The sequence below is a fragment of the Arvicola amphibius genome, chromosome 1, assembly GCF_903992535.2.
Source record: "Arvicola amphibius chromosome 1, mArvAmp1.2, whole genome shotgun sequence".
NCBI classification, from domain to species: domain Eukaryota; kingdom Metazoa; phylum Chordata; class Mammalia; order Rodentia; family Cricetidae; genus Arvicola; species Arvicola amphibius.
In genome coordinates this window covers 122,074,000-122,098,864 of record NC_052047.1, presented here as the reverse complement: position 1 = coordinate 122,098,864, position 24,865 = coordinate 122,074,000, and the positions used below count along the sequence as shown (strand labels likewise).

At 46.3% G+C, this 24,865-nt stretch overlaps 1 protein-coding gene across 8 annotated transcripts in view; it reads left to right on the top strand.

Annotated features, from left to right (window-relative positions):
- Positions 1-24,865, top strand: part of Dnah3 (dynein axonemal heavy chain 3) — a 235,906-nt gene that overhangs the window by 126,144 nt on the left and 84,897 nt on the right. For all 8 annotated transcript variants that reach the window (XM_042055422.1, XM_038346132.1, XM_038346167.1 and 5 more), the window contains 4 exons: positions 2,051-2,233; positions 9,658-9,856; positions 12,005-14,146; positions 22,030-22,255. In XM_042055422.1, coding sequence (XP_041911356.1) covers positions 2,051-2,233; positions 9,658-9,856; positions 12,005-14,146; positions 22,030-22,255 — 2,750 coding nt within the window. The remainder of the gene's footprint in view (positions 1-2,050; positions 2,234-9,657; positions 9,857-12,004; positions 14,147-22,029; positions 22,256-24,865) is intronic.

Sequence of the window (24,865 nt, the reverse complement as noted above, 5' to 3'; positions counted from 1 at the left end):
CAGGAGACATGTCTGTGGTCATTCAGCCCGGTGAGTAGTCACACCAGAACTAGGACTCAGTCTTGACCTGGGGGCCAGTTCCCAATCAGGGCAGCCTGCCATGCTCTGGTTTCCACACAGGCTCCTGGGGGTGAAGGTGCATGGAGAGAAATCACAACTCTTCATTGGGAAAATTTCACGAATTTGGTTTTCTCAAAAGTTGCAATCCCCAAAGAGCGCTGAGGCCCCATCGCTGAAGGTGCTCAAACAGCCCCAAAGGACACTTGCGGAAATGTTCCCAAGAGCACTGGATAAAAAGATGGCTGTCTGAAGGCCTGGAAACATCAAACTTATGTTTCTTAACAGCTCCAGGGGCCCGGAAGTCAAGCTCAAGGAGATGGCAGATCCAGTGTTTGGTGGAGGTTCTCCTCCCAGTAACGTTTTCATTTAAATTTTAGGGTTGTTTTGTTTTGGTGTATGTGTGTGCACATGTGTGTGTGTGCGCGCGCACGTGCGTGTGTGTGTGTGTGTGTGAGAGAGAGAGAGAGAGAGCATGCATGTGTGTACACGTGTGCACACGTGCATGTATGTACGTGTGCGTGCATGTGTGCACATGCGTGTGAGCATGAATGTGTGTGCGTGTGCTTGCATGCGTGTATGTACGTGTGTGTGCATGTGTGTGTGTGCGCGTGTGAGCATTCACACACCACAGGATGCAGTGGAGGTCAGATGACAAATTACTGGAATCGGGTTCTCTTCTCAACCCCTCATCTCTTTTCACTTTTCCATTTCTGTGGGAGCAGGGAGAAGGTTACGTGTGCTACAGCATGTGTATAGAGGACAAAGGACGACACGCAGGAGTCGCTTCTTTCCTTGCACACGTTGATTCCTGGCTTGAACTTGGTGGCACAAGGTTTCACCTATGCGGCATCTTGTGCCATCCCTTCCCTTCCACCTCTACGTGGATTCTGGGGCCTCCAACTCAGGCTGTCAATCTGTAGAGCAGACACCTAGCCCAGAAAGTAACTTTGGTGTGCCTTCACATGGGAGAAAGGACAGATCTCTCGTGTCTTCTTACTAAGGACTTTTATCCCATCATGAGGTTCCCACCCTCAGGACCTCATCTATCCCTAAAGACCTCCAAAGGTTCCATTGCCAAATATCATTATCTCTAAATTAAGCTCCAGCATATACATTTGAAGGAGCCAAGTATTCAATCCGCAGCACTAGAAAAAGTAGCCTTGCAAGGTCCTTCTAGCTTGGGCTGCTGGAACACCCCTGTAATCCCAGGACTCTTGGAGACTGGGGATGGAGAACTGAGATCTCAAGAATCCGACTATACGAGAAGTTGAAGGTCAGCCTGGGATGCCAGTTGAGTGTGTGCCTGTATGTCTGGCACGCATGTGTGCAAGTGAGTACATTGTATCAAATTAAAAGTAGCTTTAGGACCCACGTATGTGGAAATGGATCTGAGATAAAACACTTGCCATGCAAGTGTGAGGGCCAAAGTTCGGAAACCCTGAACTCACATAAACGCCACGTGGACATAATGGCCCACCTATAATCCCAGAAGGTAGGAGACAGAGGCGTCTCTGCAACAAGATGGCTAGCTAGACTAGTCAGATAGGCAGTTCCAGGTTTAATTGTGAGGTCTCTCCTCCATATGTCTGTCAAGAAAGACAGCTAACTTCTGGCCTCCACAAGCACACACAGGCGTGGCACACGCAGCATGCGCACAGGCAAACATAGTGGCTTTAAATGGATTTTATGACGTGGTCTCTCTCTTTCTGCACCCAGCAGTAGAACAGAAACTCAGTAAGGGAAGAAACCTTAACGTTATATGCCTGTGCTTTGCACAGCTCTTGATAACGGCAGCATTCAGTGTGGGCTCGGTAACTAGGTGTTGAAAGCTTAAAAACATAAAACTAGGCGACGAGTAATAGCCGACGAGTAAATGCCCAGGACCACGTAAGAATCAGCCACCCTTCCTTTCCGCATTGGCCCGGTGTTGCAGAACCTTCCATTTTCAGCATTGCCACTACTGACTCTTCTGTCCCTTTCTCCTCGCTAGGTGGCTGTCATGCAAGTAGAGCTCACCGCCCTTCAACCTCAGCTCATCCTCACCTCTGAGGAGACCGATAAGATGATGGTGAAAATCGAAGCAGAGACCAGAGAAGCAGATGCCAAGAAACTGCTGGTGCAGGCAGATGAAAAGGAAGCTAACGCTGCCGCCGCCATCTCTCAAGCCATCAAGGTAAGACCAGCAGAGTGCCACAGAGGGAGCCCACCATGTCGAACATATGTGGCCGAGCCCACCTTGCAGGGGAGACACAGAACGCTTGGAAAGGGTGGGTGAGTTTTCTAAATCCCGAGTTAGGAATGAATGAAGGAGCCTTTGGGGCCAAATATTCTCCATCCCACTCTGAGTCCCAACCAAGGCTCAGCATGATCTGATCTTGCCTGCTAACTTTCCCCTGGTTCACTCTGCCCTGGCTACAATGGCCTTCTGGCTGTTCTCTCCCCAGGGCCACTGCACTGGCTGTTCTCTTTGCTTTTAGCTCTCCCCATGCTGTCTTCGTCACCTCTGTCACAGTTTTGTTCAGTTTTGCCAAATGTGTGTGTAGATACAGAACAAAGACTGTCTTTTAGACGGCAGAACATTGAACCTAGAGGGCTCCGTTTGAAGGTGCTTCTGATCCTGGAGAATAAGTCCTGAGCAGGAATCAGCACACATTCAGACGGCAGAAGCTAGCCTCCTCATCATGGATGGGACGTTACATAGGTCTCAGAACACTCCTTGTACATGATTCCATCTGAGGATCACAGCCACCTTACGAATGGTTAGTGTCAGGACCTGAGAATTGCTAGCTAGCCTTGGGGTCAGTGGTGAAATGGTCTCAGAAAGCAGTGTAGACCACTAACAGGATCTACACTAACCCAGGCTCAGGGCACTTAGGCTAAGGCATTTATCTCTGTGCCTTAAGGAATTAGGGAATTCCTTCAGCCATGAGTTTGAGCAAGAGGCAGTCTGTCTGGCATCTGTCCTAAAAAGGTCATGGGTCATTTTCCTAAAAAGGACAGGCCTTCCAATTGGCGTTTCTCCAATGAATCCCGAGACCTGACCTTTGCTGGATGTTTTTCAGAGAGTCTGATCCCTCCCCGTTCTCAGAATTCACAATGAACACGAAGTCCTAGGTTGTGAAAGTTGTGGTCTTGGTGGCTCAGACAGAGGACACAATGGAAACCATAAAAGTTAGCCACTCTCAGATGCCAGGAACCAGATTCTAGTGGGCGGTTTGTCACTCGGTGGTAAAATTATTATACTGGACACAAATATTTATTAAATAAGTATTTTAACAAATATTTATTAAACATCTTTTATTCACTGGCACATATATAGTCAGGAAAAATAGGAATGAATGGGATAAATGAACTTCTTTCCTCATGGAGACTATGTTCTCTGATACTCATTGTCTTGAATACTTCTAAGCACTCTGAAATACACTACAACACACACAGAATCATTCCCAGTTGGCATAGGAAGCAATCATGACACAAGATTTTTCCAAAATAGCAAGGCCACCAAATGACATGATCAGCTTTCAACCCTAAAGTTCTTTGACTGCTCCCTGCCCCCCAACATTTGACCATGATTTCAGAGGTTGCAAACTGGCAGCTAGAGAGAGACCACATGTATCATGGGATGCATAGAATATTTGGTCAATTCATGTTTCAGACAGGGTCTTGATGTGTTTCCCAGACTGACCTTGAGCTCACAGTCCTCTCGCCTCAGCCTCCTGAGTGCCACAATTACAAGTAAACATGTCACAGCCACACTTAGTGATGTTTTATTTCAAGTAACAAATAGTAAACATGTAAAATGCAGATAATTTCAAGTGAACTTCTGAACTGTTTGCTTTTCCTTAGAAAATAAAATTGGAACTCTATCAACTTTGGCTCTGCTTTCTTGGGTTGTACCCGTCCACAGGCTTAAGAACATGCTGTCCCTCCGTGTTCTAGTTCACCACGCCCCATCCAGTTCAGTTCCTCCTCTCATCTCCACAGCATGGCCCCTGAATGTGGATGACTTTAAAACTCTTTCATGATTCTGTGCTGTAGCCAGGCCACCAGAGCTCAGTGCCAGCTCTGCCCCCTTCCTCGGTCTCTACATCAACACCTTGAAGGTACTAAAGACACAAACAAACAAACATGGACTGGAGAGATTTCTCAGTGGTTAACAGTGCTAGCCGCTCTTGCATAGGACCTGAATTAGGTGCCCAGGATGTACATGGTGGGCACACAACTATTTGTAACTTCAGTTCCAATGGTTCCAACACCCTTTTCTGGCATCTACAGGCACAAGGCATGTGTGTGATACACATACATACATGTAGTCAAAAGAGTCATACAAATTTATAAATAAGTAAATAAACAAGCAAGTTAGTAAATAGTATGGAAAGTGTGAGCAGGTGCCAGAGTTGTCCTCAGAAACAGCAGTTCTTTGCCCTCCGCCCAGTGTGGGATCTAGCTTTTCACCAAGTGTTGGAGTCATCTGGCAGGGAATGCCTCAGCCAGGGTTCTGCTCTGGAATGCCACGGGAAGCAACAAACCTGCTGGGTCAGGAGAGATGAGCAATGACGTGGGTTTATGAATTGCTGAGAGGGACTTCTCACCATGCCCTGGGCGATAGCTGCCTCCTTGGGTTTCAGTGGGTAGGGCGGGGTCTGATGCTGCCCATCTGAGCTCCAATCCTGCGAGTCCTGGAGGTGAGTCAGGTGGAGGAAGCCACCCAGGGAGGAGAAGAAAGAAACCGTGGCTCGCCCCACAGTTTCCCTGAGGCTTTCCTGTGCACAGGCTCTTCCAGAGGTTTCCAGGGCTGTGGTAGTCCTCTGCAAGAAGACTGCTGAGTTTCCCTATGCTTCTTAATCTCAAGATGACAGTGTGGGAGCGTGTGGGACACCGGACCTAGCACACACCAGCGGCCCCACCGAGCAAGAATTCATGCAGAGGAGATTTGGAAACTGAAAGAGGTGGAGCTGGGCGCCCAACGCCTAATTCATAAGTGTAGCAGTTTCCTGACCTGGCAGGTTCTTGCCAGTCATGGCACATACCTGTCGTTCCAGCATTTGGGAGGCAGAGGCATGCTAGCCGGGACTGCCGTATACACCCATCAAACAAAGAAACGAGGACAGCTGGCCAACTCTTCTCAGACTACTAAATCACTTCTTCCACCTCAGTGAGGATAATCTTGCATAATTACCGCAGCACGGATTTCAGTTCATCAAAACACACGGGCTCCGTATCTGACAGGCTTGATGTTCTCTGCATTGCTGACACCCGGGGACCGTTTTTAATTATAATCGTACAAACGTGTCATAACACATATGAAATTTTTTAAAGAGTTTAATTTAGAAACCATTTCAGGTCTCAGCTCTAATTTGAAATTTCCTCCTTGTCGCTGTCCACACAACACGTGACACAATTATGGCATGGTTGTGATTTTCACAGTACTTTGTTTTACCTTAATATCTTAACAGGAATGCTTTTCCAAGATATCATTTAGACACTGTGTGTGGAGATATGTGTGATATATGTGCTTGTTATTGTTGCTATGTGTCTATTTGTGTGTAGTGTGGTGGATGTGCTTGTTCTCTGTGTGTGCACATTTGTGTATGTGTGCTTGGTATTTGAGTTTGTGGTGTGTATGTGCAGTGTGTATACTTGTTATTGTGGGTATATACACATCTGTGTGTATGTGTAGTGTGTGTACTTAGTTTATGGGTGTGTGCTCATTTGTGTGTGTGTGTGTGTGTGGTGTATATACGTGTCTTTATGGGTGTGTGTACATCTGTGCCTGAGTGTGTGGAGAGCAAAGGTTGACATCAGATGTCTTTGCTCAATCGGCCTCTACCTTTATTTTTTGAGTCAAGGTCTCTCACAGAACCTGGAGGGTCCCCAACTCAGCTGGGTCTGCTGGCAATGAGTTTTACCTCACTGTGCCCAACTTTTTATGTGGGTGCTGGGGCAAGAGCTTAGCTCCTTGTGCTTTTACAGTGGGCACTTTAGCAGCTGAGCTGTCACCCTATCTCCTCACGGAGACATCTCAGGGACCACGGAGAGGAGGAATGTCACACATCAAGTGGCCATTCCTCTGTTAGGCATGGATGTCTATTGCCTCCTCCTGCTCTTGGATTTCAGTGTTTCTGTAATGTCAAGTGGTATTTCTCGTCAAAGCCACTGACAGAGTCACCCATGAGTTAAGAATGCAGATGGCCAGACCCCACCTAGACCCAGTGACTCAGAATCTCCATCTGGAGATGTTCCCGGCAATGCTTGGTGATGGGTGCACAACCGCTGTGGAGAATCCCCACCACAGATTCCTCACAGCAAGCCCTCCTTTAGAGCCACCTGACAAACCAGCTGGCAGCATGAGCTGCAGCCAGGCTCTGTCCCTGGGGAGCAGAGGTGGCAGGCTCTGCAAAGGTGTGAAGTGTGGAGAGGACCCTGGCTGTGAGGAAGTGGAATGATAGCGAGAGGAGGGGAGAGAGTGGGAACTGGGATAGGTACTTAAAATAAGAACAGATTGCAACACAGGCTGCTTTCGCTTGCCTAGGAATTGACCTCCTCCGCTTGTAATACAAGCCCTCAGGAGGCAGAGGCAGGAAGTTCATGAGTCCAAGGCCAGCCTGGGCTACACAGCACATTTGAGGACATCAGGCGATAGAGACCATGCCACAAACCATTGTGAGGTTTCTCACAAATTGGGATTCTCCTGTGAAGTTGTACTTCAGTCATAACTGCGTGATCACCCTCGGACAGACAGTTCAGTAAAAGAGGATCTAGGAGACCAGCTCTAGGACTCAACTCATTTGTAGGTCTTGGGCATTTTTTTCCTTGATGGCATTTGAGTTACTAACTAACCCAAAAAAGCCCCCGTAGTTGTTCTATCTCGGCAAGCTTCTTTCTTTTTAAGAGAATTGAGGTATAATGCCCTTGCTTTTAATGTTCTCCCTTTGAAGTTGTACGATTCCGTATGGTTTTGTATATTCACAGAGTTGTGTGAACATTAACACTGTGTAATTCTAGAACATTCTCATCACCCCAGAAAGAAATCTATTCCCTTTGGCAGCCATTCCTCCTCTCCTCAACTTCAGATAACTACTAACCTGCCTCTGGATCTGCCCATTCTGGAACTCTTCATAGAAATGGAACCATGTCACTAGGGAAATTCTCAGAAATCCACAAGGATGACCCCAGCTACTACCCTAAGCAATAGTGGAGAGGGTGTCTGAACTGGCCTTCCCCCTGTAATCAGATTGATGACTGCCTTAATTGTCATCATAGAACCTTTCTTTATCCAGCAACTGATGGAAGCAAATGCAGAGATCCACAGCTAAGCACAGGACTGAGCTTCTGGAGACCATCCCAAGAGTGGGAGGAATGATATGAGCAAAGGGGTCAGGACCATAATGGGGGTGCCCACAGAAACAGCTGACCTGACCTATGAGAGCTCACTGACTCTGGACTGATAGTGGGGGGACCTGCTTAGGACCAAACCAGGCCCTCTGAATGTGGGTGACAGTTGTGTGGCTTGGGTAGTCTGTGGGGCCACTGGCAGTGGGACCAGGATTTATCTGTAATGCTTAAACTGGCTTTTTAGAACCCATTCTTTTTGGAGGGGTACCTTTCTCGGTCTAGATATAGGGGGGTTTTCCTCAAAGTGATATGTCAGATTTTGTTGGCTGCGCTTGGGAGGCCTTACCCTCTCTGAGAAGTGGGTGAGGGCTGGGGTGGGGGAAAGATGGGGAGAGCGAGAGGAGGGGAGAGAGTGGGAACTGGGATAGGTACATAAAATAAGAACAGATTGTTTAAAAAATAAATTTAAAAAGAAAAAAGAACCAGGCACTAAAAAAGAAAGAAAGAGGGAAAGAAAGAGAAGAAGAAAGAAAAAAATACATTTTAGGGAAAAAAAAGGAAAGAAAAGAAATGGAACCATACAACAGATGGCTTTGTGTTTGGCTTCTTTCACTTAGCACGGTGTTTAAATGCTCCATCCATGTTGTAGGAAGCATAGGAGCTTCATTTTACTTATTAGATGCGTGCTGTACATTACATTGATTTTAGGTTTAAATTAACAAATAGAGACTGGTGAGGTACTTGCTGTCCAGCCTGACAATCTAAGTTCAATCCGTGGGATCCACATGGAGAGAACTGAGTACTGTAAGTTGTCCTCCAACATTCCTGTGAGTCCAGTGGTACACACACACACACACACACACACACGCGCGCGCGCGCACACACATACACCACACACACACACGCATGCATGCACACACACACAAATAAATAAGATGTAAAACAAAATTAACAAATAGTGAAAGCCAGATAGATAGGGTTAATGCATAGAAAAAGCTTAGCAAACAATGACTGAAGCATACTCTGTTCCATTTTCTTGACCTCAACCCTGTCTTCAACTCGATGCAGCTCCACTTTCCATCTCCACTTTCCATCCTTAACTTGCCTAACAGTCGGCCCTGTCCCCAGGCTTTCCTATCTGAGGATCTGCAGCACATTCCAGACCCTTACCCATGCCTGACCTCCTGTCCCTCCTGCCTCATTTCTTCCCTTACTTTACCTAAGCCTGAGCTCTGTCTCTCAGCCCATCCTGACCAGTGGATGGAAAGCCACCTCCTATCTCTGGGGAATTTGTCCAAAACCACTGAGAAATTTTTTGAAGACACAAATTGTAGGTTTAAAATGGAAATGGTGAATACAGAGAAGATGTGCTAACGAAGTCGTAGCGATTAAAAAATAGCCAAAGTGTCAGGGGTATAAGCTCGGCAGCCATCTAATTATCTGAACTCAATTCCCAACACTAGAAAAAAATAAAAATTAAACCAAATAACAAGACCAACAAACATTCTAGATATGTTCTATTTGAATATCCAGGAAGGAATCTTTTTTTTAAAAAATGCAAGAATAATAAAATCTCCTGAGGCTGCAGTAAAGCCAGGTGCAGGAACACTCCTGGCACTACAAGGATGTAAGGGAAAGCAGAGACAGGAGGATTCCCAGAAGTTCAGGGGCAGATAACTATAGGAGACCTTGCTCAAACAAGGTGGAAAATGAGAACTGACCCCAGAGATTGTCCATTGACTTCCACATACAGCCAGTGGTATGCGTGCATATCCACAGATGTGAGTGTACAAAACGTACACACACACACACACACACACACACACACAAAATCCTTTTTTAGGAATTAGATCCTAGGTACTAAACAGAGTCCAATAGGAAGAATTAATTCTAAAATTCTAGTGTTATATAGTATAGGAAGGTAACCATAGTTAAAACAAATTTTATATATTTCACAATACCTAGAAGAGTAAAACTTCTTGCATCACATAAAAATATAATATTTGTAAATATTTGAAATAAATATTTATTGCCCCAATTTGAGCAATGCCTAATTGTTTTGTAATGAGCTAGGTAGGTTCTCAAATGTCCAGGATGAGAGGCCAGGTACCAGCTCCTTCTGTTGGCACTGAAAATCAGGCCTTCAAGAACTCCCAGGAGAAGGCCCTGACTCTTATGGGCATCTGGTCACATAGAACCTTTCTGCCTTGCCCTGTGTCCCAGGCACTGATCACCCATTCTTTTTGTCCCTATTCTCTACAGAATGAATGTGAGGGGGACCTGGCTGAGGCCATGCCAGCACTGGAGGCTGCACTCGCTGCCCTGGACACCCTGAACCCGGCTGACATCACCTTGGTGAAGTCCATGCAGAATCCACCAGGCCCTGTCAAGCTGGTTATGGAGAGCATTTGCGTCATGAAGGGGCTGAAGCCAGAGAGAAAGCCAGACCCCAGCGGCTCTGGTAACCACTCCCATTCCAAGCCATCCTGTGCTGGACCCCTTGGGTTTTAGAGGAATTTGGAAGTGTCAGCATGTGCATATATGTTCAAAGATCTTAGTGATGCTTCATGTGTGTACATGTGTGTATGCATATGCATGTATGAGTTTGTGTGTGTGTGTGTGTGTGTGTGTGTGTGTGTGTGTGTGTATGAGTGTAAGCCAGAGGTTGACACTGGGTGTCTTTGAGACAGGATCTCACTGAACCTAGAGCTTACCAATTCAGTTAGACTGGCAGGCCTGGAAACTCCAGGAATCCTCCTGTCTATATATATATCTGCTTGCCCAGCTGTATGTGGGACTACAGGTATGTACTTCCATACCTGGCTTTTACATGGGTGTTGGATCCCCCTGCTTGTGCAGCAAGCATTTTTCTGAGTGAGCCATATCTCCAGCCCTTTTGTTATTGTTTCCTGACCAATCTTTAACTGCTCAGTCTGTTGAGAAAATGCAGCTATCTGTGTGTGGGAATGAGCTTCATCAAGGCAAAATGAAAAAATGGAGGTCAGGTGTTGCAGATATGCAAGTGGTCACATCCAAGAGAAAGTAGGAAACTGACAGAATGAGAAACAGAACACATACAAAAAGGGTGGAGGGAGGAGAGAGGAGAAATAGAGACCCAGACATCATTAAGACATGGTCACTTGTGAACATTCTTATGTACATGTGTGTGTGTGTATATATATATATATATACATATATATATGTATATATATATACATATATGTATATATATACATATATATATGTATATATATATATACTCTCACACTGAATTGTCAAACTTGTGGCCACAAAGGAAAGAAATGAGAAGGAATGAGGACAGAGGCAGGAACCAGCAGGGGAGGGAAAGGGAGAGGAGGAAGGAGAAATGAAGATCAAGAAACAGAGCCATACATGTGGCCACAGAGACACAGAAAGAGAGTGAGTGAGGATGGGCTGGAGAGATGGCTCAGTGGTTAAGAGCACCGGCTGCTCTTCCAGAGGACCTGAGTTCAATTCCCAGCACCCACACGGCGGCTCACAACTGTCTGTAACTCCAGTTCCAGGGGATCTGACACTTTCATACCAATGCACATAAAATAAATTTAATAATAAATTATTAAAAAAGAGTGAGTGAGGAAAAAGAAGGGAGACAGTGGGAAGAACACACACACACACACACACACACATACACACACACGGTGGTTGGAGTAGGGAAGAAGCAGTAATTGGAAATGGAGAGTTAGAGACAGGAACAAAAGGGCACAGAGAGAAATCGAGTGAAAAGAGTAGCAAAGAGATGGAGGAGAGAGATTGAGGGCGGACATGAGGGCCAGGCTCACATTTCTAATCCCAGCACTGCACTGAGGAGGACTGGGAGTTTGGGGCCAGCCTGGGCTACGTAATGAGACTTTCTCAAAGGAGAGCAAGGAGCTTCTGATGTAGGTCTTTATGTCATAACTAGTGCCTTAAAACTGCCCATAAACTTTCAAAACTGCCTGCCCTTCAAGGCCCCTGTCCCGGAGGAACCCTGCTAGCCTGTGTCCTTCTGAAATGCTAGAAACCCCTAGCCCCTCCTTTGACAGCTTCTGGGCCCTGCTTCCCTTTGTTCGTCATTCCTTCTCATCTGGCTGGCTTAGGGCAACAGCTGCTTGAAGAAGATATAGATGATAAGAAACAGTGAAGCAGGAGTGGACTTGTGTGTACGCTAATGTGCACACGGCGTGCAAATGCACTTGTGAAAGCCAGGGGCCGGCTTACAGTATTTCCCTCTGCTGCTTTCACCTTATTTGTTTGAAACCAGGTCTCTCACTGAACCTGGAGCTTGCTGACGAGGCTGGGCTGGCTGGTCATCGAGCTCCCAGAATCTCCTTGTCTCCACATTCCCAGCATTAGGCCTCCTGGCACCTGCTGTCATGCCTTGAATTTACATGAGTGCAAGGGTCCAAACTCTCGCCTTTCTGTTTATGCAGCGGCACTTTACCCACCAGACAGTCTCCCCGGCATCAGAAGCTGACTTTAGAGCTTAGAATCCCTCCTGACTCCCCCTGTATTTTAAGTAGCAGCTACTGTAGAATTTTACGTCTCAACCAAAATGTCTCATTATATCCCTGTTTCCTTTGCTGAACAGGTAAGATGATAGAAGATTACTGGGGGGTGTCAAGAAAGATCCTTGGAGATCTAAAGTTCTTGGAAAGCCTTAAGACATATGACAAAGACAACATCCCTTCAGTCATCATGAAGCGGATCCGGGAAAGGTTCATTGATCACCCTGATTTCCAGCCAGCTGTCATTAAAAATGTATCATCTGCCTGTGAGGGCCTGTGCAAGTGGGTGAGGGCCATGGAAGTATATGACCGAGTGGCCAAGGTGGTGGCTCCCAAAAGGGAGCGACTGAAGGAGGCTGAAGGGAAGTTGGAGATACAGATGCAGAAACTGAACCAGAAACGGGCGGAACTAAAGCTGGTGATAGACAGACTCCAGGCCCTGAATGACGACTTTGAAGAGATGAACGTCAAGAAAAAGGGACTGGAGGGGAATATTGAGATCTGCTCCCAGAAGCTGATCAGGGCGGAGAAGCTGATCAGTGGTCTTGGTGGAGAGAAGGACAGATGGACAGAAGCGGCCCGCCAGCTGGGGATCCGATATGATAACCTGACAGGGGATGTGTTGCTATCCTCTGGGACTGTGGCTTACCTGGGTGCCTTCACGGTGGATTATCGGGCTCAGTGCCAGAAGGAATGGTTGGATTGCTGTAAGGAAAAGGTCATTCCCGGATCCACTGACTTCAGCCTCAGCCACACCTTAGGGGATCCCATAAAAATCCGTGCCTGGCAGATAGCTGGGCTTCCTGTTGACTCCTTCTCTGTTGACAACGGCATCATCGTGTCCAACTCCAGACGTTGGCCCTTAATGATTGACCCTCAGGGCCAGGCCAATAAGTGGGTGAAGAACATGGAAAAAACAAACAAGCTGTCTGTCATCAAGTTATCTGACACCAACTACGTGAGGACTCTGGAAAATGCCCTGCAGTTTGGCACCCCTGTCTTACTGGAGAACGTTGGGGAAGAGCTCGATGCCTTCATTGAGCCCATCTTGCTCAAGGCAACATTCAAACAGCAAGGGTCTGAGTACATGAGACTAGGTGAAAATATCATCGAATACTCGAGGGATTTTAAGTTCTACATCACCACCCGTCTGAGGAATCCACATTATCTCCCTGAAATCGCCGTGAAAGTCTGTCTCCTCAACTTCATGATCACACCCTTGGGGCTCCAAGATCAACTCCTTGGCATTGTGGCTGCCAAGGAGAAGCCAGAACTAGAAGAAAAAAAGAATGAGTTGATTTTAGAAAGTGCCGAAAATAAGAAGCAACTAAAGGAGATCGAAGATAAGATTCTGGAGGTCCTCTCCCTGTCCGAGGGCAACATCCTGGAAGACGAGACGGCCATCAAGGTTCTGTCCTCTTCCAAAGTGCTGTCTGAGGAAATCTCTGAGAAGCAGAAAATAGCCTCGGTGACAGAAACACAAATAGATGAGACCCGGATGGGCTACAAGCCTGTGGCTCTCCACTCTGCCACCATCTTCTTCTGCATCTCCGACCTGGCCCATATCGAGCCTATGTACCAGTACTCTCTGACGTGGTTCATCAACCTCTACGTGCAGTCCCTGGCCAACAGCACCAAGAGTGAGGAGCTGGACCTGCGCATCGAGTACATCATCGAACATTTCACCCTGAGCATCTACAACAACGTGTGCCGCTCCCTGTTTGAGAAGGACAAGCTGCTTTTCTCCCTCCTCCTGACCGTGGGCCTCTTGAAGGAAAAAAAGACAATCAACGAGGAGATTTGGTACTTCCTTCTAACTGGAGGTGTGGCCCTGGATAACCCCTACCCCAACCCAGCTCCTGAATGGTTATCGGAGAAGTCGTGGGGTGAGATTGTTCGAGCCTCCTCCTTACCGAGACTGAAAGGTCTGATGGAAGATATGGAACAGAATATCAAAGAGTGGAAGCAAATCTACGACTCAGCCTGGCCCCACGAGGAGATTCTCCCTCCACCTTGGAAGTTCCTTCAAACCCTGGAAAGGATGGTGATTCTACGGTGTTTGCGGCCTGACAAGATGGTCCCAGCCATTCAGGACTTCATTTGTGAAACCATGGGAAAGGTGTTCATTGAAGCCCCGACCTTTGATCTCCAGGGATCCTACAACGATTCCAGTTGTTGTGCACCACTGATTTTCATACTGTCTCCAGGCGCAGACCCAATGGCAGGTAAGGGCGGAGTAGTGAATAAAAATACTCAACTCCCACACTGTGGTGGTAGACAGCAGGCGTCTCCAAGCTAGCGGGCCTTGAGTTGAAAGACAACCATCTGAGATGTTCCTTCTTTCCTTCCTCCCTATACACACTCTCTTCTTTAAGGCTGGCCTTAAACTAATAATCCTCCTGACTTAGGTTCCCAAATACTGGGGTTTCAGACGTATGCCACAAACCTGGCTCAAGCCAAGCGTTTGACTGAATCAGGCAAGTGAAAACTTCATTTCCCTCTTAGGGAAAACAGCCGCTTGTCCGCACCCAGGAATCATGACATCTGGGAACCCAAATCCACAAGATTATCTGATTTTTTCAAAAGAATCCAGGGATGGAAAACTTGGCCATTTTTAAATGTTGATGACTCTTTTAAATTTTCCTTAAAATACAAGGGTGGGCTGTGGAAATCACTCGGTGGGTAGCACACTTTGCCATGAGCCGAACCTCTTGTAAGTATGAACAGTGCATTGTGTGTCTGTAACTCCGTGTGCCTATGAAGAGGTGGAAGACAGAGACAGGAGAATATTCAGAGGCTGACAGGCCACCTAGACAAGAATAAACCAGTGAGCATGAGGTCCTGTCTGAAACACGGAGGAGGGTGAACCTCTGGCTATCCTCTGGCTTCTCTGTGCACACGCACACACACACATACACACACACACGCACACACACACACACATACACACACACACACACACAGACAGACAGACAGACAGACAGACAGATTTTTTTTTAACATGATAAGGGCCAAGCCAAGAATTACATTAGCTCTGAATGTATCTTCATCTTGAACTATTTTCTCTATTGTATCTTTAATTTAAAAATAAATAATAACACTGAATACAGTTTTTTAAAATCAGCAAGTTATAAGATTGTGATTCAACAGATAGGATTTTGTTTCCTCCAGGCACATTTAACAAGGTCTGGAGACATTTTTTCTGGTTACAGCTAAGATGCGGGATGTTGCATCTTCAAGAAAGAGACCAAGGATGCTGCTCGCTGTCCTACAGTGTACAGGGCATTTCTTACAACAGAAGGTGGTACGGCGTAGGATGTCAATCATGCTGAGGTTCCAGAAGCTTGGTGTGGAGTCTAAGGCCCATCTTTCTGCTTGACCTCTCCAGAGAGAACCCCTCTTTGTAACTGGATATATCTCTCCAGAAACAGTTTGTCCAAGTGGACAGCTTCTTAGGGCTGCTCACATGAACTGAACTGCTTTCTCTCCTGGCAGATTTTCACACTCTTCTTTTCTCTGTTGCCAAATGAAGAAATAGTATGAAGGATGCAAGTGGCAAAATAGATGTTTTCTGTGTTTTCTGGGGAGTTTGACATGTGCCCTTGACAAGGAAAAACTTAGCACCCCCAAGCCTGGGAGGAATACAGAGGAGGGAGCTGAAGTGAAGTGATTCCAGGTTCCTGTGTGGACCAAACATGTCAGGAACAACACAACCCCTTTCTAGCATCCTTGTCTTCATCACCTAAGTCTGGTTTTCTTTTCTTCTTCTTTCTCTTTCTTTCTTTTTTATTTTTATTTTTTTGAGAACTTTATACAATGTGTCCCAATCATCTCCATTCCTCTTAGATCCTACCCACGGTCTCTGTGTCCTCTTTCTTATGTAAATAAACCCAAGTTTAACTTGCGCTCCCCATATACTCTTGGGTGTGTGGCCTTCCACTGAAGAGCGATTGACTACTACCAGCTGCACTCTTAGAGAAAGCTGACTCTTTCTCTCCCCGACACTCTAAGTTGCCAGTAGCTCCTCCATTGCGGGTGAGACTGCACACCTACCTCCACTCTCCATGCTGAGCTTTGATCTGGTTTGAGCTTGCAGAATTCTTGCATGCGCCGTCACAACTGTTATGAGCTCATATGTGCCACTGCCCTGCTATGTCTAGAAAGGACAATTCCCTTGTGGTCATCTACCACCTCTGGCTCTTAACAATCTTTCTGACCCTGCTTCCAAAATGGTCCCTGACCTTTAAATGGAGGAGATGCGATGTAGATGCTCCATTTAGGGTTGAGTATTCTACAGTCTTTTATTCTCTGCTCCTTGATTAGTTGTCTCTGTTTCAATCACTATCTACTACAGAAGGAAGCTTCTTGGATGAGAGTTGAGAGATGCACTAGTCTATGGGTATAATGATAAATCATTAAGAGTCAGTTTAATACTATGTTCAGAAAAATAATAATATTGGGTTCTCCCTTAGGACCCTTGATCTTTTCATAGCCATCAGGTATGATGCAAGGTATGGGTTTCATTTGTGGAGTGGAACTTAAATCTGGTTTTGAAAAAATGGTTGGTTACTCCCACAATGTTTTGTCACTGTTGAACAAGTGGGCTTGCCTTGTCTGGCCAGGCTTTATTGAAGCTTGCAAGATTCACAGCTGGCTAAGAGTATCATTACTAACCACTTCCACCAACTCAGGTATTACAAATAGCACCGTCCGGCATTATTGAAGGTAGCCAGTAGGAAAGAAGCTTCCAGGTAAGTACTAGCTTGTTTTTTTCCATGGTCTATAACTCAAGCATGTGGTAGTTTGAGTAATAGGGTCTTTTTTTTTTTTTTTTGGTTTTTCGAGACAGGGTTTCCCTGTAGTTTCTAGGGCCTGTCCTGGATATAGCTCTTGTAGACAAGGCTGGCCTCGAACTCAGAGATCCACCTGCCTCTGCCTCCTGAGTGCTGGGATTAAAGGCATGTGCCACCACCTCCCAGCTGAGTAATAGGGTCTTGATGCCAAATTCTAGAGGGTAACGAATTGCATTGGCAGCCTTCAGTGTTTGGGGGCCTATAGATCTGGCCAATCGCTCCAAAAGAAATAATCCATTCCTGGTACTAAGCCTTTTATTTGTTAGCCTGTGGTGTCCAGCAGGCTAACATATAGATCCATTATAGGATAACTCCAGCTAACTCAAAAGTCCTTTATGTGTTAATTGTTATAAAGAGAACTAGTAAAGCCGAGAGAACAAGGCACAGAACTAAGGCAAAGGTCTAAGATCTGATGATGGCAGTGGTGCTGGGTGAAGCTGGTGGGTGATGCTCTGCAAGTAGAGGTCAGGCTGGTAGTGCCTGCTGTTATTGGCTTTGGGGGTAGAGCAATGATGACTCAATAGTTAAGAGCATTTACTGTTCTTACAGAGGACTTGGGTTTGGTTCTCAGCACTGACGAAGTGGCTCATAGCCATCCACACTTCAGTTCTGGGGATCTGATGTCTTCTTCTGACATCTTTAGATATGAGGCACACATGTGGAACATATACATACATGCAGGCAAAACACTTCTATGCATCATATTTATGTATGTACTGTTGGAGGGCCAGGAATGATCATATGAGCTATCTGCGGGCCAGGCGTGACCAGAGAAACCAGCTCTCCAAACCTCCACCTCTCCCCTTATAAGGTTTCTTTCATCCTTTCATCTCATGGAATGGCTCTCAATTTTGGTTGCCCTTGAGTTACATGAAGAGCTTTACGAAAAATCTTGGTGTGAGCTCGGCCAATTAGGTGAACCTATTTAGGGTGAAATCCAGGCATTCCGTTTTATAAAGCTTTTGGGTGATTCCATGGTGGGAACCACTGACTTTAATGGCTTCAGCAGCTTTAAGAAGCAATCCCAGCATCCACTGTTGCATTAGGAGCTACAACACGGCCGTGTTTTAATTCTTTCCTTCCCTCCACCTTCATTAGCTGAGAGTCTTCTTTCGAAAAGGATTCCCCTCTGTCAGCTCTTTGGTTTACTCTGAATGTAGCTCATACGCAGCAAGCAAAACAGATGTTCCATTCCTTTTGTTCTTTTACCAGCAGCCTGGATATTGAGTCAGCCCCCTGCCAACCTTCAAAGAGAACAGTAAACTAAGGAAGGATTGTTGGGGGTTTTTGGTGCCATTGTGAATATATAGAGTGTAACTGGGTATCTCAGAGGCGGTGGTGTTCACCTCCACTGCCGTCATGGTTCTATTTCTAAGTTGTTCTGTTCTGTCTGATGCTCAGATTCTCTCTACGGCTTCTGGGAGTTCCTTCATGCCTGCCTACTTTTCCCATAAGGCAAACAGATCTTGATCCCCCTTGCCTTCTGGAACTCCCACACATTCTAGACACATCTGGAATATTTTCGGTCTTGAACCTGGAAACATTTAATTTTAGATGGAGTCTCTGGCTTAGGGTGACCGCAAGCTCACTCTACAGCCCAGACTTGGAATGCTTATTCTGTCTCAGCTGTCCTGGTGCTGGGATTGCGTGCATACACCACTATGCATGCTCATTCTGTCTTAGCTGTCCTGGTGCTGGGATTGCAGGCACGTACCACCACACCTGGCTTGAGGATCCATTCTTGAAGGAACCCCAGATCTTTCAGCAGACAGTGGTAGGCAGGGACCATCAGTCTGAGTGTCAGTGGTTCCCGTGACTCCTGAGAACCACTGCCTACACATCTTACCGTCCACTCCTTTAGTAGGTTGTACCCAGTGCTAGAAACAACGCTTCATAATATAGGTACTAGAGGTTCAGGGTAGCAAAATAAAAATATTTACTTTTGTTTCTGGAGAAGCCAAGCATCAGCCTGAACAAAATGGGAAAAATGGTGGGCTTTTCTATTCCTCACATTTCCCTGACCCCTCAGTTCCTCATTGAGTACTTCAGGGAGGCATGGTTTTCCCCACCTATCTAGTATTGTTACCACCTCAAATTCCTATCCTTCTGGGGCTCAAAGTGCACCCTTCTCTTTCCCGATGCATCAGTTCAGTCATGGTGTGGATGCTCTGTGATTTTTCCACCCTAACATAAACTAAAATGTACCCAGCCAGGCAAGTGCCAGCTACAGCTAGACAGGTGCAATGGGCCTAGAACCTTCTGCTTATCAGTGGCTCAGTGTTGAACTCCTGCGCTGAAAATGGACTGTGATGATTCATGTCTGATCCAGTCTGCTCTGTCAATCAAAGCTTTATCTCAAAATGACTGTGCTTTCTACTTCTAAAAGTTCTATTTGATTTTTGTTTGTCTGGTTGGTTTGGGGTTTGTTTGTGTTTGTTTGTTTGTTTGACTGGCCTAGAATTCAATATGTTGACTAGGCTAGCCTCTAACAGAGAGATCCCCTACCTCTGCCTTCCCAGAACGGGGATTAAAGGTGTGCACCACCATGCCGAGCCTGATAGTTCCATTTGTTTTGTTCCAAATTTGTACATTATTTAAAATAGAATTCTGAATTTCATTGAGGTTAATATGCCATCTTTATTATGTTAGATGTATTTCTTCCATGAGAGTTTCCTAACACTACTTGCTTGCTAAGGCTGTGTAAAAAAAGTATAATGAACTGATGGGTTAACAACAAAACTTATTTTCTTACAGTTATGGAGGCTCCAAGTCTGAGACCAAGGCGTTTGGGGTGATTTCTTTCCAGGCTTCTCTCTTTGGATCATTGATTTTCTTATAAAATGTTTTTGTTTGTTATTTATTTTTGTTTTTCGAGACAGAATTTCTCTGAGTAATAGGACTGGTTGTCCTGGAACTCTCTTTGTAGACCAGGCTGGCCTCTGAGATCCACTTGCCTATGCCTCCTCCTGACTGCTAGGATTAAGGGTGTGCACCACCATGCCCAGTGTCTGCTTTTATTTTAAAATAGTATGATTTATTTAAGATGGTATTTGTTTGCTTTTTAATATTTATTTTATGCGTGTTGATTTTTTTTGCCAGCATGCATGGCTGTGTGCCACATGCGTGCAGTGCCTATGCCTGAGAAGGCTAAAAGAGAGGACATGGGATCCCCTGGAACTAGAGTTACAGATGGTTGTGAACTGCCATGTGGATGCTGGGACTTGAACCTGGATCCTCTAGAAGAGCAGTCAGTGCACTTAACTGCTGAAACATTCTCTCTAGGCCTCTGCTTGTTGATTTTTAAGGTAGGGTATTTCCAGCCCAGGCTGCTTTAGCACTCACTATGTAGCCCAGACTAGCCCTAAATCTGGGAAACTCCTGCCTCCGCCTTCAGACTATTGGGGCACAGTCATTCTTAGTTCTCTTTGGCTTATTGATGCTCATCCTCTGTGTTCATATGGGTTTCCCTCTGTGCATCCATGCCTCCTCCCCTCTGCTCTCATATACTTCTTAGAAGGACATCGGTCAGTCATATTAGATTATTAAAGATATTATTTTAACCTAGTCGCCTCTAGCAAGACATACCTCCAGTCAGAGTCACACTGTGAGAAACTAAGATTGGCACTTCAGTGTATGAGTCAAGAGAGCACCATTGGCCCACTTCAGAGACCATAGCTAACCCTTGGAGCATTAATTCTGGTTGTTCTGTGTTTTGACTATCCTTTTTTATGATAGAAAATAAACTTCCTAGTGTGGCTTATAGTTTTATAGTGAATTCTCCATAACCAAATTTATGTCACTTTGTGGAAACCTCATTGAGTTTTAAGAGCATCCCCATAAAAGGTAGCCCCACCTTTCACCACAAGTGTGGGAGAATTATCCCTATGGTGTGTCTAGGAGAGATGGCTCTGCCCCTCACCTAAGGGGTGGTCCCAGTGGTTCAGACCAACAGCTCAGCCACCACCCAGTCCCACATCCTGGGCCTTGGGTTGGCCCACCTAACGTCTGCCCCATCCGTGCCCTGCTGGAGTGTGTGAAGGGACTGGTCCTGTGGAACAATAACCACAGCATCGCCACGACTCAGGGCTGCAACTGGATGTCTGAGAGGAGTTTCTGTGAGGATCCAGCGATGATGGTGTGCCAGAGGCCTTGAACCAGACCAATGACTCATTGCAATGAACATTTTGTGGGTGGGGCTGACTGCACAAAAGGGTACACTGTGTGACATACTGCACCCCATGCCTCAAGGATGAATGAAGAGGGGCTGCAAAGATGGAGGAGTGAGGTGGGTTTTTTGTTTTGTTTTGATTTTTTTAATTAAATTGGGGGGTCATACTGCAGGGGGGAGGGGTGGGGATGGAGGGACTGGGAGATGAACAGGATTGGAGTGCTTGATGTGAATCTTCCTAAGAATCCATAAAGAATTAGGTTTTTTTTTAAGTGTCAGCCAGGCGGTGGTGGCGCACGCCTTTAATCCTAGCACTCGGGAGGCAGAGGTAGGCAGATCTCTGTGAGTTTGAGGCCAGCCTGGTCTACAGAGCTAGTTCCAGGACAGGCTCCAAAGCTACGGAGAAACCCTGTCTCAAAAAAGAAAAAGTGTCCCCCAGACAGAAAAAGTTTGCACATGCAGATCCTGGTGCTCCAGGGATTTAATTTATGTGAAAATTCTCAGCTAGGAACTCCCCAACTAGAGACTCCTGTGAATTCATGTCCCTCATCTCCACGTGGGATGAGCCTGGTGTTCTGATTCTCATTGAAGATCTATTGGCTTTTCTACTCCAGCTTTGGTTCAGTAGCACCCATGATTTTTGACCTTTTTAGCCTGAAGTCACAGCCCATAGAGGATCTTAACTTTATACGTAAGTCTTAGTTCCAGTTTCCTGTCCCTTAAGGGCACAAAGCCAGAGCCAGGCATCATGGGGCATATTTGTAATCTCAGCACATGGGAGGCCAAGGGAGAAGGATCAGCAGTTTGAGTTAGCCTGGACTACATAGCAGGAAACACTGAATAATGATAGTAATACACAGTCTGTGTGTTTAGAGAAAATGCCAAACAGGAGCCAGTTGCTGCTCCATTCGCAAGCCTCCCAGATATCTAAAGTTCCACCAAGAGAGATACTGACAGAGCAATGAACAGAGGCTAATGAGTTTATTTCTGTACCCCAAATGTCAATGCATCCCTCCTTCTGCATCATAGCTATTAATCTGCTCTTAGCGGGCTCTTCTTTCAAAAACTTCTTTCTTCCTGGTCTCAGGTCTGCTGAAGTTTGCAGATGATGTTGGCATGGGAGGTACCAAAACACAGACCATCTCCCTTGGCCAAGGCCAAGGCCCTATCGCTGTCAAAATGATCCATAAAGCCATCCAAGACGGAACCTGGGTGGTCCTTCAGAACTGCCACCTGGCGACAAGTTGGATGCCCGCACTGGAGAAGATCTGTGAGGAGGTTATTGTCCCTGAAAACACCAACTCGGAATTCAGGTGAGAGGCTGCCCCGTCTAGACCAGGCTCTGGGACCCAGCTCAAGCAGGAGACAGCATTCTGGCAGCTGGCCATTAAAAGAGGGAAGGGTCAGCCCTGCCCTCGAGGAACTCCTGAGCTAGCAGAGACAACTCACAGGAGAATCATGTTGCTGGCAAGTATTCTTCTTTGCTTTTCTGTTGCTATGGCAAACACCATGACCAAAACCAGCTTGGACAAGAGAGCTTTATTTCTACTTATACTTCCGGGTAGCAATCTGCCATAGAGAGAAGCCAGGACAGGAACTCTAGGCAGGAAACTCACGGCAGGAACTGAAGCAGCGACTGTGGAGGGGCATTGCTTACTGGCTTACTCTCTCTGGCTCATGCTCAGCCAGCTTTGTTATACAGCCTAGGCTCCCCTGGAGTAGCCCTCAGTGGAACTGGGTGCTCCCACATCAATCACCAATTAAGACAATCTCTTACAGACATAGCCAGAGGCCAGTCTGATTGACGCGATTCTTCCACTGAGGTTCATCTTTGCCAGATCTCAAGGTTAGGTCAAATTACCAGTAAAAACTAAGTAGCCCACCATGTTGTACATAACTGAACAAGAACCACAGGGCACAGAAAGTGAGCAGGAATGTTGGGACAGGTATGAAGGACCGATGACTCTCTGGGATTTTGTAACACGGATAAGATTTCTCCAAGAAGGACATTCCAGTCATAAGGAACAGCATTTCTGAAAGTGAAGTTAGCCTGTGACTCTGGGAGATATGGGGCAGGAAGTGGTTAGAGAACTTGATGCAGATGTGTCTATGAAGGTAGACTGACTGTCATAAAGGTTCTGGGGTTCTTTTTTTATTGTAGTAGGATTTAGTAACAGTTGGGATGTAGTAACATTTGTTATTACATGCCACTTGTGTTTGTTTTGGCACAGAAACCTGAACAGATCAAAACAGAGCATGACTTCAGATGTTCAAAATGCTTTTGTTCAGAGATGTTCATCATTACAAGATGTTCAGGTCAGACTGGGCTATGTCCAGCCAAGGCCTGGTCCAGGGATAGAGGAGCCACCTCTTCTCCTACTTAATTCTGAATTTCCTCTTGGGACTTTACAGCCATCAAGGGGCCTGGATCCTAGGGATAGGAAAATTCAAACCAAGGCAGGAGACAAAGGGGGATCCAAGGTGCTTAAGAGGCCTTAGCACACCCTACTCTAGAGCCAACCTGCTGCCCACTGGTGGGTTACAGGCCAGACCAAGCCAAGTGTTTCAAAGACAGCAAGCCAGATGTGTCCAGAAGGAAGGTGACCACATAGTCTGGTCAAGTCCCCAGCAAAGGCCTGTCCTCGGCCTGGAACACAAGATTCACATCCACCTCTGTTCTACACGTGTTCACCTGCAGCTGCTCTACCAGGGGAGCCCATGAAATGTCTGAGCCATGGAAGCTGCAAGGCAAAGGCCACTGGGCAGGCTGTGGGGGTGTTGCAGCTTAAGAATCACCTGGTGTGAATTCCACACCAGCCAGAACTACATAGCGAGACCCTGTCCCAAAATAAACAAAAAAGAATCACATGACGTGATATCCTCCAAAGGAATTTCCCCTGTTGGGTAGGATGTATCCTGAAGACCCCAACCCTCTATGGGGCTCAGCTGAGATCCCTGTGTTTGAAATCACAGGCCAGCAAGAGTTAAAGGAGGGCAGATGTCTTCAACAGGAGTGCTTCCAGTTTGGGGGGAGGGGAGACCACAGTCACCAGAGAATTCCCTACTTCATTGAAAAGTTCTGAACAAGCTCCAGCCATCTGGCCTCTCCCCCTCCAACAACAGCTACAGGGAAGGGAGCAGAGAAAGGTCACAGAGAACCACCCCACAACCCCCTGGGCTCCTGCAGATGGCGAGAACACATTTTCACTCCAACCCGGTTCTCCCTAGAATGCTTAACTTGGAACTCTTAAGGCCAGACTAAACCCTTGAGTTGTGTGACACAGACGTCAATCATCCATTAGAGTTGAGACCTAGCAGGTAATCCCTGGGAGACTCCAGCCATCCCACAGGGGCCAGAATGGGGGAGCAGCATGGTCCTTTGGAGGCAGAAAGGAGAGGCCAGAATGAGTCCAACCATCACTGTTGAGAGGACTATGCAGACTCACTTTCGGGGATAGGGGACCTTGTGATCCAGGCACCAACATGTAAGAGCCTTGCAGTCAACATTGTTCAGTAGAAGAGACATATATATATATATATATATATATATATATATATATATATATATATATATATATGCAGGAATTCCTGTGATGCTCTCTATGCTGAGGAAGAATGGTTCTGGGTAGCCAGAAGAGGGACACCTGGCATCTGGCCAGTGATCACCTGGAGGTTCTACATGCTGTGTATAGCCCCAGGCTCACTGGCAGAGAGTCCCTCACACAGTACTCTGTGACCAGCAGCAGACAGATAACCAGGTGTCCTGACAAGCTCATACACCAGTGCTTCTCAACCTCCCTAATGCTGTGATCCTTTAATACAGTTCCTCATGTTGTGGTGACCCCAACCATAAAAATTTGTCATTGCTGCTTCATAACTGTAATTTTGTTACTGTTAGGAATCATAATGTAAATATCTGACAT